General features: G+C 33.5%; 1 protein-coding gene across 2 annotated transcripts in view; it reads left to right on the forward strand.

Moving 5' to 3' along the window:
- Positions 1–5,956: 5,956 nt before the first annotated feature.
- Positions 5,957–20,154, forward strand: part of RNF180 (ring finger protein 180) — a 99,924-nt gene continuing 85,726 nt past the window's right edge. For both annotated transcript variants that reach the window (XM_006913071.1, XM_025047859.1), the window contains exons 1-2: positions 5,957–6,091; positions 19,250–19,345. In XM_006913071.1, coding sequence (XP_006913133.1) covers positions 5,957–6,091; positions 19,250–19,345 — 231 coding nt within the window. The remainder of the gene's footprint in view (positions 6,092–19,249; positions 19,346–20,154) is intronic.

A 20,154-nucleotide genomic window follows, 5' to 3' on the forward strand; every position in this document is an offset into this window, starting at 1 on the left:
ACATTATGTCCCAGCAAATTTCTTTGAGCAACACAATATTCTTCAAATAAGGATAACAATTTGGAAAAATAGTGTGTATGATTTTGTTCTTACCATGTAAACTAGTGAGATATGTACATATTGGAGTGTCTTTGCTCATTAGTGATACCAGAAATGTTGAATGTAAGTCTAAAAGTTGAATTTAAATATTTTAAACTAAACACATATACCAACATATGAAAGTTTTATACACCAAGTAAATGAAAGTGATGTAGTTAAGATGAAAATCAACAGTGAGCCATGTGGTAAGGGAAGGAAGAAATATCACATCAAAGGTATTAGGGGTATGCATGTGTTGTGATGATGTAAATATTCTTTATCCATATATGCTTTCTACTCAGGATTAGAGAACGTACTACCCATTGTGATCTATATAGTTCTAAGAGAAAAGAAAAATGATGTCTTTTAATAGGCCCTTGATTTCTTATTCACTTATTAATTCTTTTCAGTTGTTATACCTCTTATTTACTTTTTTCTATTGCGTTAGCTAGTAGTACTGGTACACAGTTAAATAATACAGAAAATAGTGTGCATAATTGTCTTATTTTTGTCTTTTTCCTGATTTTCATGGAATGCTTTTAACATTTCACCATCGAGTATTACAGTTGTTAAAGTTTTCAGTAACTCCCTTTTAATCAGATTAAGGAATTTTTTTCTATTTCTAGGACACCATTTTTTTCTATTTCTAGGACACCATATTTAAGGATAGACTCTCATCTATCCTTAAATATTTTAAAGGACATTGGTGGGAAATAAGATTTTCATAGGCAACACTTTGGGGACAGCTGTTTTGCATAAAGTAGGAGTTCTCAAAATGTGATCCCCAGCCCCTGGTGTCTCTCAAACCTTTCGGAGAATCAGTTCAAACTATTTTTGTGGTAAAGCTAAGACGTTATTTGCCTTTTTTATACTGTGCTAACATTTTCATTAATAATGCAAAAGCAACAGTGAGTAAAACTGCTGGTCCCTTAGCAGAATCAAAGCACGGTGACAAACTGTACTAGCAATTATTCTTCACTGCCATCCATACACATTACTGTTTCAATAAAGAGTTAAAAAACTCTTTATTGAAACAGTAAATATTAATTTTATCAAATCTTCACTGTAAGTTACATATATTTTTAATATTCTGTGTGAAAAAATGAGAATGAATAAAACACTTCTGCAGAACCCTGAAGGCTGATGGTAGTTTTGAAGCAAAGCCCTCATTCAGTTGTTTTAGTTTAGAGCTAGCTGAACTGCCCATTTTTCCATGATATACCATTTTTACTTGAATTTTTGACAGATGTTATTCAGACATGTATATTTGTCAATATTTGTTACAAGCAATGAAATTGAGCTTTAAACAAAAATTAGCACTTTAGAAAACTTGTATCCACCACCATGAGCTTGACTGTTGCCCAATAATTAAAGAATTTTTTGCTGAGGTTGGTGATATTAACAAATGTGGCTTTTTTGATATTCTGCAATGAAATGGGAAATGTGTCATTACTTGGGAGATACACATAACTCAGCAAAACATTATTATTCAAATGCCCGGTGTATTGAGGAAATACCAGAAAGTGACAGGAATATCAGAATAGGTGGTGAAGTACAGCAAGATGAAATCTATGATCAGGCAATGGACTATATCAAGCCAATAGTAGCAGCTAGTGTGGTCCAGGAGATACCAAGCATGGGACAGGAGATAAGAAAGTTACCATGACAAAGACTGTGACCTTGGTGAGAAGAACTAGGGTCCATGGAGAAAACTCAGTTTTAGAAAAATGGATGTATCTGGTCTGATCAGAACAGGATTTAAGAGAAAAGCAATACTATACCTGCATTGTTCGGCCCATCAGCTTGTAAATTCCACTGCAGTTATATGAACAGGAATATCAGAATTTTACCGTTTGTTATTCACATCTATTGACTCAGAACCCAACTCCCCTGCAGAGTCCCTCCAAGTATTTCTGGGCATATGAGGCATCCATATACAATAAGCAATAAGTTCATTTTCGTCTTATATTGTTTTCCAAGATCACCTTGTTTCTCCTCCTTTGCTCTGCTTCAATACTCTAGTTGCTGCCCCTAAGTTCTCAGAGTGTTAAAGCCATGTGGTATATGCTGCCCATAATTGTGTTGACCCCATCAGAAAAGTTTTCTGTTGATTACTTATATCATTAACCTATCTTCCTAGAACCCATTTGGGTACTGAGTCGGGGATGGATTTGAGTTAGCAGCCAACAACCATGCTGTATTTCATTCAAAGACTACTTTTTTGTTAATAGGTTCCTTTACTATGTTTAACCCCTTTTGACATACATTCTCTAACAGAAGCTACTTCAGCTATACTATAAATTTATCACTGTTGGGTAACCTCCAGTCCTTTCAAGCTCGGATATGTATAAATATAGATTTATTTCTTCCCTCAGGTTCCTCATGTCCCTTGCAAAAGGACTTCTATTTGGTTTGTCCCACTAGTTGGCTAGATATACTTATCACTTGTTATTGGAAAAAGGCTCTCTGCCAGATCTTGTTCATTTGATTTCAGAAAACATTGTCGAGTGCCTTTTTTGGTGCCAGGTGCTATGTTTGATTGTAAGAATACAGAGTTTAATAGAATATAGTGCTTTTTAAGAGCTCACCGTTAAATCAGTAAGACTCAAAACACACACAGGAATGTAATACAACATGACCAGTGCTACTGTACAGGTGTGTTCAAAGTACTATGGGAACACAGAAAGGGGAGTAATTGTATTTTTCTGGGAAACATTTGTAAAAAAAAAAATTTGAGCTCAGCTTTAAAGGATAAAAAGTATTTCTTAACATAAAGTCAAGAGAAAGGAAAATAACATTACAGGGAGAGCGAGCAGCAAATTTGAAAGAGGGAAAGCAGAAAAAGGTGTTTTTTAGGGAACTGTACAAAGATCTGCATAGTGTTGGTGTGGTGTGGTTTGCCTTTGGAGGGGATGCCAAGACTTTAGAACCAGTTTGGAGTCAGGTTTTAAAGGGTGTAAAGGACCACTTTTTAAAAAGGGGAAGAGTAAACGATCTTTTTATTCTCTTTATAGAAAGTATTGCAAAATTTTTGTCATAGGAAGAGGCAAATGAAAAATATGCAAACAAAAGTACAGAGAAATGGTATAGAGAATTATACATGTAGTCAGGACAGTTAATTGATAAAGATAGTGTGACTCTAAAATATTGAGTTTTTCATGTATGTAGTAAAATTTTTTGTAAAACTTTCCTTTGTGATAGTTATAGATTTAATAGCAAATTGTGAATTATGGATTCTCAGAAAAATCCTGTGTACCCTTCATACCGTCAAACAGTTACATGCACTAATTAGTGTGTGTGTGTGTTTGCATGTGTGTATATACTTCTGTGTAATTTTATCACACGTGTAGGTCTGTGTGAGCATCACCACAATCAGGTACATGAAAATTTCATCACAAGAATCCCTTGCGCTACTTAAAGGACGTTTTTTTAACATAGTAAGGAGCTTAGACTGTATTATATTGATTGGTGTCTCTCAAAGTGTGGTCTTCAGATGATCTATAACAGAATCACCTAGTGTGCTTGTTAAATATGCAGATTCCTACCCTAGAAACATTGAATTAGAATCTCTGTGTATGCGGTCCTGTGACCTACATTTAAATAAACTCCTCAGGTGCTTCTTATACCATACCTATGAGGAAATGACTTTGAGCTGACACTTGAATGATGAGAAGGAAGTGCACCATGCAAAGACCTACAGCAAGGAGGTCTAGACAAGTGCTGTCCAATAGGGGTATAAGTCATATACGTCCTTTTAGAAATTCTAGTAGCCACATTAAAAAAAGTAAAAAGAAACAAGAGAAATAAATCCTTACAGTATTATTTTACTTAATTCTGTAAATTAAAATATTACTTCAACTTGAAATTAATATAAAAACTATTGAAATATTAGCATTCTTTTTTTCTACTAAGTATTCAAAATTCAGTGTATACTTTACACTTACCGTGCATCTCAGTTCAGATTAGCCACATTTCAGGTGTTCAGTAACACATTTGATGAGTGGCTGTCATATAGGGTAGCATAAATCTAGACAGAGTGAACAGCCAAAACAAAGGCCCTGAAGGAGATTCATATAGAGATGTGTATTTAACATCTGGAAGTTGAAAATACTGGTCTAGAGCTTTGGAACAAGATCAAAACTAGATATATAGATTTAAAAAATCATTTGTATAAAAGAATTGTCACACAGTATAATTTTTAGTGATTTGCAGTGAAGACTTATTAGAATCACCTACTGAGCTTTTTCTAACTACTTGCTTGCACTCCAAGAAGGCACGGAAAAATCTTGGGGGAGGGGTTGGAACGGGGAGGTGTGTATGGTTCTCTGGGAAAAGGAGAACATAGGCAGATACGGAGTTTCTCCATCGCTGATTCTGATATGACTCTTCCCTGCAGTCCCTACTCCTGGCTGAGAACCTTTGGTGGTTAAAAGGGAGATGAGGATAGAAGACACTAAAAATATAGAAATGTGAAGGGAGTGCTTACAGAAGTTAAGGAGGGGGCTTCAACAATGAAGAAAGATACATCAAGCTGGAGGAGGTCAAGACATTTGCAAATTAAGGTATTATTAATAATCATTGAGGACTGGTTTAAATAGTGTAGTCAACGGAGCTAAAATGGGTTCTGAAGATGTCAGTAGAAACAACTATGCCTAGCTACCTGAAGGTCAGCTAGATTGGCTGCAACAAGGGCATGCTGTGCTTTAAATCTGGTTAAGGTCCTCTTTTATAGTCCTTATAGCTATTGAATTTTACTTAATTGTATAGTACAGCTCACTCCTCACCGTGACCACACTATAGAAGCACCTGGGGAACTTTTTAAAGTACTCATTCCTAACTCCCTCCCCATCTCAGGATAAGTCTAGGAGTAGGGCTTTAGCATTATTTTTTTAAAGCTTCCCAAGTGATTCTAATGAGCTAGGGTAGAAAACTGTGGATATATATCATAGTGAACATTACTATGACAGAAAATAAGTTTTATTTATCTTTTTACCACCAGAGTTTTGACTCACTGTGTCGCATATGGTTAGCTCTCAATAAATGTTTGTTGAATGAATGAAAAATGAAAGAGCTAACAAATGAGGAAATGTGGCTAGGGAACAAGTCAGGAGACTCTTATGGGTAGCTTAATAAACGAACATTTCCTTTCTTTATAATGAATAGTTTACCAGGCAAATTACTAAATACACTGCACCTTTCTTTGAATCCTTATTAGTGTAAAACTGTTTTCATAAGTTGGGCCAAATCACAGTATTGATAGAAAACCTCAGGTTTAAAAATAGACCACAAAATTGATAGGGCTATTCTCTAAGTCTTTTTGTTTGACTACACATACCACAAGATATAGTTAACTGTTAACACTGAATACAACATATAAGATAAATATTGCATTCAAGGGATTTTTGCCATCAGTTAATTTAAAGTAAGTTTCAGTGTTCACAAAATTAACTACAACTCAATAATTTCTATTTAAAATTTAATGCTGTGGCTATTCAAAACACCCTATTTACAGGACTATTTATAGTTCTTTATTATGACTCTTTTAAAGCCGCTGTGATAACTTATTTGACTCTTCAGCAGTTGCCTCTTACCATTTTTAGTGAGTAATGGAAAAAATAGACATAAAATGTTCTGCAGAACTAAAATAAGGTGGTAGTCACATAATATAATGCATCATCATAATAGTTAAATGAAATTTTCAGTCCCAGACAGTTTATAGGGTGCTCCTGACCTAAGAGCTGGTAACTAGTGGTACCTCAGTAAAGGATAATTCTCTTATTTCTGCTCCACATGTAGCTAATGCTGTACAGAGGGTTTAGAAAATCAAGTTTAATGTGATATAATTTAACATTCTAAAACTGAGTTAATTTTCCCACAGATGAAAGGAAGTAAAGAAGTGATAACTAAAAATCTTAATCAAGAAGAAATATATATTCTTCGTTGTTGGAAATGTAGAAAATGCATAGCAAGTTCTGGTTGTTTCATGAAATCTCTTGACAATCAAGTGATTAAGGTAAGTATTCTAACTCTAATCTTCACAGTTTCCAGGTGTAGAAATGCTGTGGGCACACCCACATATGACCAGATATCCTTCCATACGTGACTTACCTTTGCTTAATTTTACTGAACCCACTGAAAACATTTCAAAGTGGTATTCAGAAGGCATCCTGCCTTCCACAGTTACAGTTAATTTTACCTTTAGATGCTAATATTAACATGACCTTTAAGGTTTAATTGCAGTATCATAAACATAAGTAAAATAGAATCTTTTTTTTATCCCCACCTTGGGTAAACCTTAGTCATCACCACACAGTTAAATTCAAGATTCTATCAAGAAATAGAAAACCTATTATATAGTAATTTTTAGTATTCAATATGAGCCTAGAAAACAAAGTTCATGTATAAGTTAAAAGTCAGTTGGAACACCTGAATAATATTCAAAAACATTCAATAAAGTACTTTTTATTTAACAAAAATAAAATCCCTGAACTTCTCTAAGAGCAATATGAAAGAGGTAGTATCAAGGAGGTGCAAACTAGATGGTAATCCATGAATTTTGCAGTGAATTCTCAGTGCAACAGAGAGAGTGGCTGTAAACACCTATCATTGTTTTCTTCCCCTTCCACAGAGACACTCAGTTTGTTGTTGTTTTGTTTTGCCTCAGCCACATTTGATCATGGTTATTTCCTCTCTATCATCTTATTCTCTGAGGCATTTGTGTTTTCTGTGAAATGTCTTTTTTTCTTGCATGTTTTTCTATTAGTTTTGTTTTGACTTGGGGTGGGGAGTCCTTTATTCTAAATACTAATTCTTTCTTGGTTATTGTATTGCAAATACCTTTTGCCAGTTTATGTAACTTGTAATTCACTATGGTATCTTTTAATGAACCAAAGTTGATAACATAATATAGATGAATTTATTAATCATCTCCTTTGTGTTTTGTACTTTTTGTTCAAGAAATTTTTCTGCACCCTGAGGGGAAGATTTTTTCCTTTCTTCCTACTAAATACCAGAGTTGAGATACAAGTTTCCTTCTGTGTCCTGAGCAGCAAGTTTATTTTTCATTCACTCTTATGCTGAGATTACAACCCAGCTTTATGTAGGGGTTCCCCCTTGGGATTTTCCCACCCTGAGCAAACCCTGTTCTTTGTCTTGTCTTCCACACCCCGTGCAGACAGAAAACAGATCTCAGAACAACATAGGCTATTAGGAAACTGAGGAAGCAGCATTCATAGCTGTTGGCTTCAGGACCACACTTTTTTTTATCCCTGTCCAGTGCTAGGGAATGCATCTCACCCTCGACAAAACTAGGAACTGGACACTGGAATCACTGTAATTTTAGCTTCAGAATAACTAAGTACTCCAAAACCAAGCTTGCCAGAAGAAACAGCACAAATACAGTTTTCGTGTCTGCTTTTATAATATTGAGCAGGTGTATCAGCTTGCTAGAAGCTATGTCATGGCGTGGAACTTGAGCTATAGGAAATCTAGGACATTTGAGCTTTAGTTTTCCAGCTACTGGCATGTACTAAGGCATGTGACAGGGAATTTGGAATGGAATTTTGAAACAATCTACAATGTCTACCCCATCTTCAAGCCTGAGAAACATGAAATGTGGGCAAACACCAAAATCAAAAGCAAAATAACAAAAACCCTAAAATCATAAAAATAAAATAACAGAAATGGTCTCCATTTGTGAAATCAGGGGTGGTAGGGGAATGTGGCCTCAATTTTAGTTTTTTAGTCAGTTTTGTTACTTTTGGACATGTCAAGTTTATGTGGCCTAGAGAACATGCAGACAGATTTGGTAGAGGCTGCTGGTTCTGTGGATATGGAATTCAAAACAGAGAACTGAACTATATGGTAGTTATCCCATATAAGTGGTGAGTGAAACTGTGAGAGTAGATAGATCACCAGAGTGTGCATAAAGTGAGAAAGAAGAGAGCCTAGGAACATTTAAAGGATGGACAGAGAAAAAGCTCACAAATTGGGGGAGCGAGTAGCAAGAAAGATAAGACTAAAAAGTAAGGCACCATATTATGAAAATCAAGGAACAAACATCTTCCAGAAGGCGGGATTGGTTAGTAGTAGTAAACGTTGTGGGGAATGTAGAAGACCAGGTATGGCCTTCAAAGTGCACAATTCTAGAGAGTGCTAGCCTGTGAAAGGTGCCCCCCCGATTTGTGCAGAGTTGGTATACAAACTATGACCATATGTGGAGAACCTGAATGAGACCTAAAAGTGCACATTAATTTTAGCTAAGAGGAGATCACTGGTCAACACTCATTGTAGTGTGAGAGTTGTAGGGCAGATACCAGATTCCAGTGAGTCGTGGAAAATGGAAACTGAGGAATGGTCCAACACTTACTGTAAAGCAGTGTAATTATTCGGTTATAACTCTTTCCATTATCAGGTTATGGAGTGTTTTGTCTCTGTAACACCATTGACATTACAGTGGTGGCCATAAATATGATCAATGAATGTTGAATTGATTATAGATTAACATTTCCTCCTTCACCTTTTGGGTAGATATTTTGCTCATTATCTCTCTGGCTTTATTATCTTTGCAGTATCTTTCCTACAATGGCTATAATATTGAAATAAATTATATTTTTATTATTACATTTTAAACATTTTTATGTTCTCTTAATGTCAACCTATATTCCATATTAGTCTTGCCACATGCTAGGGACTGCATTGTGTCTCCCTCCCCCCTAAAGCATATGTTGAAGTCCTAACCCCCTATATGACTATATTTGGAGATAGGTCTTTAGGAGGTAATTAAGATTAAATAGGTCATAAGGATGGGACCGTAATATGATAAGAGGCTGTGGCCCCAGCATGTGAGGACGGCTATCTGCCAGCTAAGAAGAGAGCTCTCACCAGTACCTAACATTCTGGCACTTTGATCACCAGAATTATAAGGAATATGTGTCTATAGTTTAAGCCACCCAGTCTATGGTGTTTTGTTATGGCAGACCAAGCTAAGACAAACAGGCCCTATATTAGGCACTGGAAATTCAAAGAACAGCAGAAGAAAGATGTTGTATCCTTGTGAAGCTTTCAAGATAGTGATCAATCATAACTGTTAAATTTTAGCTGTGTAAGCAGCAAAAGCAAAATGTATAGGGCGCCATAAGAATAGGATATAGTCAGAAGATTGGGCCTAGTTGTGAGGGGGAGGCTTTTCTAAGGAAGTGACTTGTATAGAGATAGAGTGATAAGGTGGATGAGTAGCAAGGGTGGTACAGCGGGGATAAGATTCTAAGCTTTGGGATCAGCATGTTCAAAGGTCCTGTGGTGGAGAGAATGTAGCATATCCGTGGAACTAGAAGATTTTTGTGATTGGAATCGAGAGATCAAAAGGAAATTTGGGAACTTTTGAGGCTAGAAAGATGGGTATTGGTTAGATCATTTATGGTCTTCTAAGCCAAATTGAGGACTTTGATCTTTATCCTAAGAGTTGGGAAGTCACTAAAAAGGAATCACGTGACCATTGAAATTCTGGTTATTGTATGAAGAGTAAATTAGAAAGGTAGCAAGAATGGTTTCAGGGAGACTCTCTGTCCTTAAGTGAGTCTCTCAATTTTTCTTATTCATTCTGACCTTTGGAGTAAAAAGTTTTCACCCTTGAAGTACTTTCTCAAAGTACAGATAGGAAAACTAGGCACTCTAATAGAATTTGATTCCTCTACATTTGTAACACTTTAAATATTTAATTAATAATGCTATTCCAAATGACATTTTTGTTACCTGATCTTTTCCCCGTAGTGTTTATAGTGCAGTAGTTAAATAATATAGTTGACTCACTTTTAACGAACCAGCTAAGGGCATGTTATTGCTAACATTGAAATGTTAAATGTTAAGCATCTTTCAAAACATTCCTGCAATAGATGACTGGATAAAGAGGATGTGGTGCATGTATACAATGGAATATTACTCAGCCGTAAGGAGAGATGAAATACTGCCATTTGTGACAACATGGATAGATCTTGAGATTATGATGCTAAGCAAAATAAGCCAGACAGAAAAAGTTGAGAACCATGTGATTTCACTTATATACGGGATATAAAATGAAAGCACGAATGAACAAGACAAACAAACTCAAATAGGTCAGTGGTTACCAGAGGAAAAGCGGGTAGAGGAGAGGAGATGAAGGTAGGGTCAAATATAAGGTGATGGAAGGAAACTTAACATATGCAATATACATATGGCATGTTATTGAACTGTACACTTGTATCATTTTATTAACCAATGTCACCCCAAAAAATAAAAATACAAACTGCACTACTGCATTCAGTCAAAAAAAGTTATATAATAATATTAAATTGTTTATGTCAACTTTTTACATTTAATCTGTTCTGCTTAATTAAAAATCTTAAATGTTATTAAATGATAAAAAGATAATGTATAACATTTGTAATTTTAAAATTAAAAAGTTCTTGTACACAGCAACTGAAAACATTTCAACCTTTAAATAAAGAACAAAATAATGCATTAGCTCCACCTGCTGCTTGAACAAATTATTTCATTTACAAAATATTTTGTCAACATTTTCCTAACAGCATTAAATGAAATTGTGAATTACTTTCTCTGCCCTTCCTCTTCCACCCACGTGATAAATTTGAGACATGAAAATCTGTCTAGTAGGGATTTTTAAAATCCTAATAATACAGTTTTTCAAAGTTTTAGTTTAATTTTTTTTCCGAGGAGATACCTCTTGTGTCACTATAAAGGCTTTAAATTCCTTAAATCAGGTTGCTTCCAAATGAATCATTCATCTTAAAATACATCCATTAGAACTTCTTTTATCACATATATTTGTTCGATTTTTTAAGTGCTTGTACATTTATATACTTAATTTACTATTTTATCTGTAAAATTATTTTGGAAATAAATGTCATGAATATCATAGGTTTTTTTCCTAAGGCTTTGTATTTGTAAATAAGGTGAAGTCGTTGGCATTCTCATTTATAACTGAGGTGCCTGTGTTTACCCTGGTTGTCTTTGTTTACCATATCTAAGTTTTCAGAAAAGAAAACAAAATGCTATACACTCTTAACCTAGTCTTTTATGCTCCTCTCACCTGTACCAACTGCTGTAACAGATTTTCCTTGTTTTTTTTTGGTGGCAAGAAAGTATGCTTTAACTTTTAACAATTTAGAAGAAAATGTGTGCTTGCTTTATATTAATAGTTCTCAAATGAAAGAAATTGGGTTGGGGGTCACCTGTCAGAATCAACTGTGTGATTTTTTTCTAAACCTACCTTCTGCGTAAGTTAGTATGTTGTTTTTGGTTAATTTAAAAATAAATTATGCCCCAAGTTTTTGTTTTGTTTTGTAAGCTTAGGGAAGAATAGTAGTATCATACCTTAAAACATACTTAGGCTAAAGATGTAAGAAAGTTGATTGCCCTAAAAACAATAGTATTTATTTGATAGAAGAAGCTCAGTGACTGAGGGCATGAGTTCTGAAGCCAGACTGCCTGAATGGAAGTCCTTGCTTTGCTGCTTACTATGTGACCTTTGACAAGTTACATAAAAGTTATTTAATTTCTCTTGTTTCAGTTTTCTTATCTGTAAAATAGCAAAACCCTTAAACAGTGCCGAGGCATAGTAATTACACTACAAATGTTCATTACGTAGTAAAAATTAAGTATGTTATCAAACTTCCTTCACCTGCCTAGAACTATGACTCCAGTATTCTCGTAGGAATGTTTGTAAAGCATCTCTAGAATTTATAGTAGATAGTGGTTTCTTAGTATCACGATCAGTCTTATGTGATTAAATATTATGAACACTTTATCTTATTAATTGAAATAATGGGATTTGTACAATGAAACAATAAAATGAAATAATATGTGTAATAAGGTACCCAACACAGTCTCTGGCATATATATGTTTCTTCACTCTCTTTATATGGTCAACACTGTCTAGTAATCACCCAGTATATAGGTTGATTACCATTAGCTTAGTCTCACATTAATATTCTAGTCTTTGTAACAATGTGGAAATATTTATTTAGCTCATATATAGGTAGAACCTGGAAAAGTCAGAAAAAAATTTGGATATAGTAATGAAGTAAAGATTACTGTACTTGTCGATTTTAGTCTGTATTCTCTGAGAGCCTTTTCCAGAATTCATTAGAGTTATATTAATCTGCATAACCGTCAGCTTCTAATGGAAAGGGCTAATGTGTTTGGTGTATGGTGACTATCCTGTTCTTCAAAAGTTTTATCTGTATCTATTTTGTTTCTGAGGTAAAGTATTTAGATAAAGCTACACTGCTTATTTTTGAGTCACTTCCAATCAGTTTCCCAAGGTTCTTCAAAAAAAATAGATGTGTATAGTTTATTTAAATTTGTCATAATGTACCTTGGCTCATATATACAACCAAATTGTTAAGAATTCAGATTTTTAAATAATTTTTTCTAAGAATACTGAAAATAAAACAAACACACTGTTCAATGCACATTTTTAGCAGTCTTCAGTAGTTTGAAGAAAATAAAAACCGTAGGGCCTAGGGAAGGTAAAGAGTAATGATCGCAGTAAAAAATATATACAATTTTGATCTAGTATAGGCATTTTTTATTCACCAAGCATTTATAAAGTACGGATTTTATTTCAGGCACTCATTTTCTTGTGATCTGTGGGTACAAAGAGGACTAAGATCACACTACATGCTTCATGCAGCTTACCAACTAAAAAAACTTATGATTTTCAGTTGTTGGTCACTCTTCTTTAAGGATATTTTTATTATTTTGAAAATCAATTTTATTATGGTACAATTTACATGTAATAAAATGCACATTTTAATGAGTTTTGACATATACATACTTATGTACCTGCCACTATTAACAAGATGTACAACATTCAATCTTTTCTAGTTTCTTATAAATGTAATCATATAGTATATATTCTTTTATGTATGACTTTTTATGCTCAGCATAGAGTTTTTGAGAATGACTTGTGTTGTTACATATATCAGTAGTTCATTCCTTTTTAGTACTGAGTATTACTCTACTGTATGGATCCCATAGTTGTTTATCCATGTGTGGATGCTATAGTTGTTGATGGACAGACATTAAAGTGTTTGCAATTTTGAGCTATAATAAAGTTTCTATGGACATTTGTTTATAAATTGTTATGTAGATGCATATTTTTATTTCTCTTGGTTCTTACTAGGAACTGCTATGTCTCATGGTAATCGTAGTCATAACTTTTTAAGAAACTGACTAATTGTTTTCTGAAATGACTACACCATTTTGCATGCCTGCTAGGAATATATGAGTTTCAGTCCCATATCTTTGTCAGTGTTGATATTGCCAGTTCTTTTTTCTTTTTCTTCCTGCATCTCTTCCTCCTTCTCCTCATTCTTCTGGTTATTGTAATAAATGTGCAATGCTATCTCATTGTGGTTTGAATTTGCATTTCTCTAGTGACTAATGATGGTATGCCTTTTTTCATGTAATTATTGGATATTACTATATCTTTTTGTGAAGTGTCTGTTAAAATCTTGTACTTAAACTTTTACAGTTGTGTTCTCATTTAGTTGTAAAAGTTATTATTTTCTGGCTAAAAAGTTCTTGTCAGATACAGGTTTTGCCGAAATTTTCTTCCAGTCTGTGGCTTGTGTTTTCATTTTCTTAGTTATGCCTTTTAAAGAGTAGATGGTTTTAATCTTGATGAAATTCATTTTATCATTTTTTTTCCTTTGTGGTTAGTGTTTTTCTGTCCAGAGAATACTTTGCCTATACCAAGGTTTCAAAGATTTTTTCCTATGTTTTCTTCTCAGCATTTTGTAGATATAGCTTTTACTTTTGGATTTTGATCAATTTTGAGTTGTTATTGTACATGGTGTGTGATAAGCATTAGGTTTTTTGTTTGTTTTTTTTTTCATCATATGGCTATCCAAGTGTTCTAGCACCAATTATTGAAAAGTTTATTTTTTCATTGCCTTGGCTTATTTACCAAGAAATCATATTTTTTGACTTTATTCCATTCAACACATTTATAAATGTCGAAATCGTATAGTATATGTCCTCTACCTTTTTCCTTCTGTTGCAAAACTTTTCAGGGTGTTTTAGGTCATTTTGCATTTTTACATAAATTTTGAAATTTATCAATTTATATAAATAAGCCTGCTGGGGTTTCAACTGGAGTTATATTGAATCTATAGGTTAATGTAAGAAGAGCTGACATTGTAATAAGATTGACCTTCCAATCCATGAGCATGGATATTTCCTGATTTAATTAAGTCTAACTTCTCTGTATGGTGTTTTGTGGTTTTCAGTGGATAGGTCTTATATATGTAGTGTCAAATTTATACCTAAGTGATTCATGTTTTTTGATACTATTATAAGTGATATTTAAATTTTTTTTCTCCCATTGTTAATATATAGAAATGAGATATACAGGAATTTGTATAATGGCATTATATATTGAAATCATGCTAATTTCTTAATTTAGCAGCTTTTTTTGGTAACTTCCTAGTATTTTCTTCATATTATGTTATTTGTGAATAAAGAGTTACTTTGTTCTTTTTAAACATTGTGCTAAAATATGCATAACATAAAATTTACCACTAGTGATATTTAGTAATTTACAATGTCATTGTAAATGACAAACATTATCACATCTAGTTCCAGAACATTTTCATCACCCTAAGAGGAAAGCCCAGATTTACTAAGCAGTCACTTCCCATTTCCTCTTCCTCCAAACCCTGGCAGCTACTAATCTACTTTTTGTATTTATGGATTTGCTGACTCCAATGTTTCATAAAAATTGAATCATACAATATGGAGCCTTTTGTATCTGTCTTCTTTCATTGTGTATTAGTGTTTCATTCCTTTTTATGGCTGAACAATATTTTATTATATAGATATACTATGTTTTGTTCATATATTCATCATTTGGATTGTTTTTACCTTTTGTTTCTAATGCTGCTGTGAATATTTGGGTTGTTTTTACCTTTTGTTTCTAATGCTGCTGTGAATATTTGTATACAAGTTTTTCATTGGACACCTGTTTTCAGTTATTTTGGTTATACATCCAGGAGTAGAATTGTAAGGCCAATTGGTAATTCTATGTTTAACTTAATTGAGAAACCACAAAACTATTTTCCACACTGACTGTATCATTTTACATTCCCACCACAAATTTACAAGGATTCTAGTTTCTCCACATCCTCACCAACACTTATTTTCTGTTTTCTTTATTATTTTTTTATTACAGTTACCCTAGAGTAAAGTTATATCTCAATGTTGTTATTATTAATTTTTAATCTGTGTGTCTTTTATTTCTTTTTCTTGCCATATTCTGACTTGGACCATCAATACTATGTAAAATAGAGATGGTGAGAATGAAGACAATCCTGTTCCTCATTTTAAAGTAAAAGAATTGTCTTTCACCATTGAGTATGATTTTAGCTATAGGTTTTTCATAGAACCCCTTTAACAGCTGAGAAAGTTCTCTTCTACTCTTAGTTTTCTGAGATTTTTTTTTATGATGAATATGTATCTTATATAATCATTTGTTCTTATATAATCATTTGGTTTTTTCCTGTGGCGTCCATTGTAATGGCTCCTCTGTCATTTCTGATTTTATTAATTTGAGTCTTTTTTTCCTTAGTGAGTCTTCCCAGAGGTATGTCCATTTTATTTATTTTTACAAAGAACTAGCTCTTTGTTTCATTAATATTTTTATTGTCATTTTTTTCTTTTAAAATTTATTTCTGCTCTAATTTTTATTATTTCCTTCCTTCTAGTGACTTTAGGCTTTATTTTGTTCTACTTTTTCTAGTTCTTTAAGGTATAATGTTAGATTGAGATTTTTCTTGTTTCTTGAGGTAGGCCTGTGATGACATAAACCTCCTTCTTAGTACCACTTCGCTGCATCCGAAAAATTTTGGTATGTCATATTTTCATTTTCATTTGTCTCTATGTATCTTTTGATCTTTCTTATTTCTTCTTTGACCTAATAGTTGTTCAGTAGCATGTTGTTTATTTGCTATTTGTGGTTTTCTAGTTTTCTTCTTTTGATTTCCTGTATGATGCTGTGGTTGAAAAATATGCTTGGTGTGATTTAAGTCTTCTCAAATTTATTGAGACTAGTTTTGTGACCCAGCATATGGTCTATCCTTGAGAATGTTCCATATGCACTTGAGAAGAATGTGTATTCTTTCACTTGAGGATGGGAAAATTTAAAAATATCTATTAAGTTCATTTGGTCTGATGTATCATTTAAGACTGATATTTTCTTATTGATTTTTTCTTTGGATGTTGTATCCATTGCTGTCAGTGGGCTATTCCCCTACTATAATTGTATTTTTGCTAGTTTTTCTCTTTAGGTCTATTAATAGTTGCTCTATATACTTTGGTATTACCAGGTTGGGTGCATATATATTGATGTGTTATATCTTCTTGATGAACTGCCCCCTTTATTATAATAAAATGCCCATCTTTGTCTCTTGTTACCTTTTTAATCTTGCCAGTTTTATAAGTTGTAATGGTGACAGCATGTCTAATACTACTTACTTCAGCATTGCCAAATTATTTTTATTGGAATCAATTTTAAATACATTTTTAATTTTACAAGTGTAATTTAATATATTCTCCCATAAAAACAATATGGAAACGTTGAAGTTTCCTTTGGGTAACTCTCCTAACCTTCGAACCTAACCATTGTTGGTACACAGCCTTTTAGGTCTTTTTTCTATCCATTTACATATGTTTCCATAGAAATGTGTAGTACTGGTTTTTTTAGGTTGTATATGATTTTTATACCATAATTCAGTGTATTTATTTTTATCACTTGCTTTTTTAAGAAAAATAATATGTATTAGAGATGTATTTTATTAGTATGAACAAATCTACACCATATTCTTTATATGGCATAGTACTATTTTCAGCAAGAATAGAGGTTGGTCCTCAGTTGCTCATCTTCTGAACTTGCTGCAAGTGCTTTCCATTTTTGTCCAAGCCTTTCCAACCACCCTGGGATATTGCCCTGTTTCTCTTTGCCTCAAGTACTACTCTTGCCTGAAGATGATCAGACTTCAACTCCACCTCTACCAGTTTCCCAGAGCCCTTTTTTCTTCTAGTTTTCACTACTTTGGCATGGACCATTCTTTGTGTGGTTCTCATCTATTATGTACTTAGATACAGTATGATGTTGTTTCTCTCATTAATCATTCAGAGATTCCTCTTAATTCCTGGTTCATTGAAATCTCCACATCTATATTTTCTAGTTTAGCTATTCTTTTTTTTTTTTTTAAACACCTTTCTTAGGTGCTGTGGTTTAATAGGATAGATTAGACTATGTACTCACTTTGCCATCTTGAAACTGATGGTTAGGTCCCTCTCTGCCCGAATTTTCCCTGTATCATTTTATGAGAATCAATAATAAACCTTTGTATGTTTGCCTGACACTTTAGTGAGGATATATGCATTAGGAAGCAGTAAGATCATTGAGCTAGAAAACTATTCCTAGCATTGTCTCTTCTCTTCCTAACTTTACTTCCATTCAGTAATATCCTCTTCATATTGCCATGCACTTTCCTGGCCCTCTCTTCAATGTTGACATAAAAAGTTGCATTTTGTTAATCAGAATTGGAGTTCAGACATCATGAATAAAACTATAAAGTTTCTCTTTGGCCATCTGTAAAGACTTCCCAACAGACTTTCTATTTGTCATTGGAATATTTTTAACCAGTGTTATAGATTTTTAAAATCTTAGAATTGAAAGAATTTCAAACCTTTTAACAAAATTTTCTTTCACCATTATAATATTGAATTTGGCTTAAAATTGAATATTTTTTATGGTATATAAAATACCATTGTGTACGGTATGGAAAAAAATGAAATGTGATTTAACATATAACAATAGCTGAAATCCTTTTCCTATTTTAATTTACATTGTGATTTTTGGTGAGCCTCATGGAAGTTAGATTAAGAGGCTTCTTTATAGATCTTTCCAGTATGTAAATAAATCACAATAAAAATTTTTGTTTATACTGGCCCACTGTTTAGTATTTTAAGATCTACTAGTGGAAGAGAAAAGTGATATAAGGTCCAGAGGGACCAACTTGGGAAATTAAACCTAGAAATTCTGGATGATCCTGGTTCTAGGTCAGGATCAAATATAGATTATTCAGTGAAAGGTTCTTAAAGAAATCCAATCGTATTTCATTTATATCACTGCGAATACAAACTCATAAGACATGTTTAGTAATTGCCTTGTTGTTTGTTATTTTAATCTGATTATAGTAACCAGTAGTCTAACTGCTTAAGAAGTCTAAAAAAGAATGGTGCTTTGGCAACTTGCATAGCTACTTGTAAACTCTGATCCTAGGGAAGGAAGGGTATGTGAGATGTGGACAGGAGCCTTACCCCTTTCCCTGTTCTTCTCAATCATCTCTTTCCTGTCATATCATAGAACTAAATTTTGTAGATCCAGAAGAGACCTTAGCAATTACCTAGCAGTGTTTTACAGGTGAAGAAACTGAGACTCAGAGAGGGAAAGCAATTGACATAAGGTCACACAGGTAATAAGCAGACACATATCTACACTCTGGCCTGCCCTGCATTTTTCTGACATGTTGGGAAGCCATATTGTTTCAACTATAATCACATTTATTTCTACAAATCTATTTCAAAAAGCCAAAACTGTCTCTCTGAAAATTTTGTTCTTAACACAGCTGAAGTTTAGTTGAGACTTTACCAGATACCTACTCAATTGTCCCTCTCTGCCATCCTCTGACACTTTTAAGAATCTTGACAGAGAATATAACAACTCTTTTATTTTGTCATTAATAGAATCCAGATAGAATCAGAGATTGAAGGCAGGGAAAAGTTGTGAATGGCACTGTTTTTTTCTCACACACAGAAAAAATAGGGTCCGGATTTGCCCAGTAAGTAACTTACTGCTAAATTTTAAACTTAACTTATGAAATCAATGAAATGGAGGTTTGTTTGTTTTTTAATTCACAGGTGGAAATTTCCTAAAAATAATTTTTTTTGTCTTTGTGGGTTCGTTTTTGGAGATGGGAGTGAGGAGAGGAACGCAGTATTTCCTTCCTAGCTAAAATTGAATTTATATTATAACTTAAATATGAAATTTGTGAAATAAATTCTGAACTAATAATAACTAATATTCTGCATTTTGCTACAACAGGATAGACATGATTCAGCTGATGATCAAAGTATTTGTCATGTGTGGCACATGAATATAGAAGCCCTTCCAGAATGGATAAACTGCCTAATACAAAAAGTAAGTTTCTAATTTCAGGGTAAAATTAGGAATATACTATCTTCAGAATGTTTTTTGCCCTCATTTTAGAGCTATTTTTTCTTGGATGCATTGTTTCAAGAGACATGAAAGGATGTGTAACTCTTGATTATACTTACTGGCTTTTTCATTATTACTGGACTGGAGTGCTTCAGGTACTTTGCTACCCTGAGCTTCACACTTGGTAGTTCCTCTTGCTTGAAAGCTCTTCCCACAGATATTCACCTGTTCCCATATTTCCATAAGCCTTTACTCTCAATGAGACTGTTGCTTAGCCAAACAATCAACTGCCCCTCCCCACTATTACCATTCTTCCCATTTCCTTTCTTCCTTCTCTGCTTTGTATACCTATGTATATTTTACACATACATACACAAACTGTAAGTAACATTTAGTACTTGTAAATATGCAAAAGTACATATAAATATGCATTATTATACATACACACACGCACACACACACACACACACAATGCATTATTATACACACACACACACACACATATATACACACACACTCATCCACACATATTTATGACTTACTGATCTTGTTAATTGCCTAGCTTCCCTACTAGAATATAAATTCCATGGACTCAGGGGTTTTTATATTTTATTCATTACTGTATCCCCTGCACCTAGAACAGTTTCTATTGAGTGAATGAAATACCCTATAAGTATTACTCATGTATGCACACACATAGAAAATAAACTGGATAATTAATGACTCCTATTGGCACAATAAAAATCAAAGCACTACACTTTTAAGGATCCTTAATGAAATGTTACAAGAGC

Source organism: Pteropus alecto, unplaced genomic scaffold (genome assembly GCF_000325575.1).
Source record: "Pteropus alecto unplaced genomic scaffold, ASM32557v1 scaffold20, whole genome shotgun sequence".
Taxonomy (NCBI): Eukaryota; Metazoa; Chordata; class Mammalia; order Chiroptera; family Pteropodidae; genus Pteropus; species Pteropus alecto.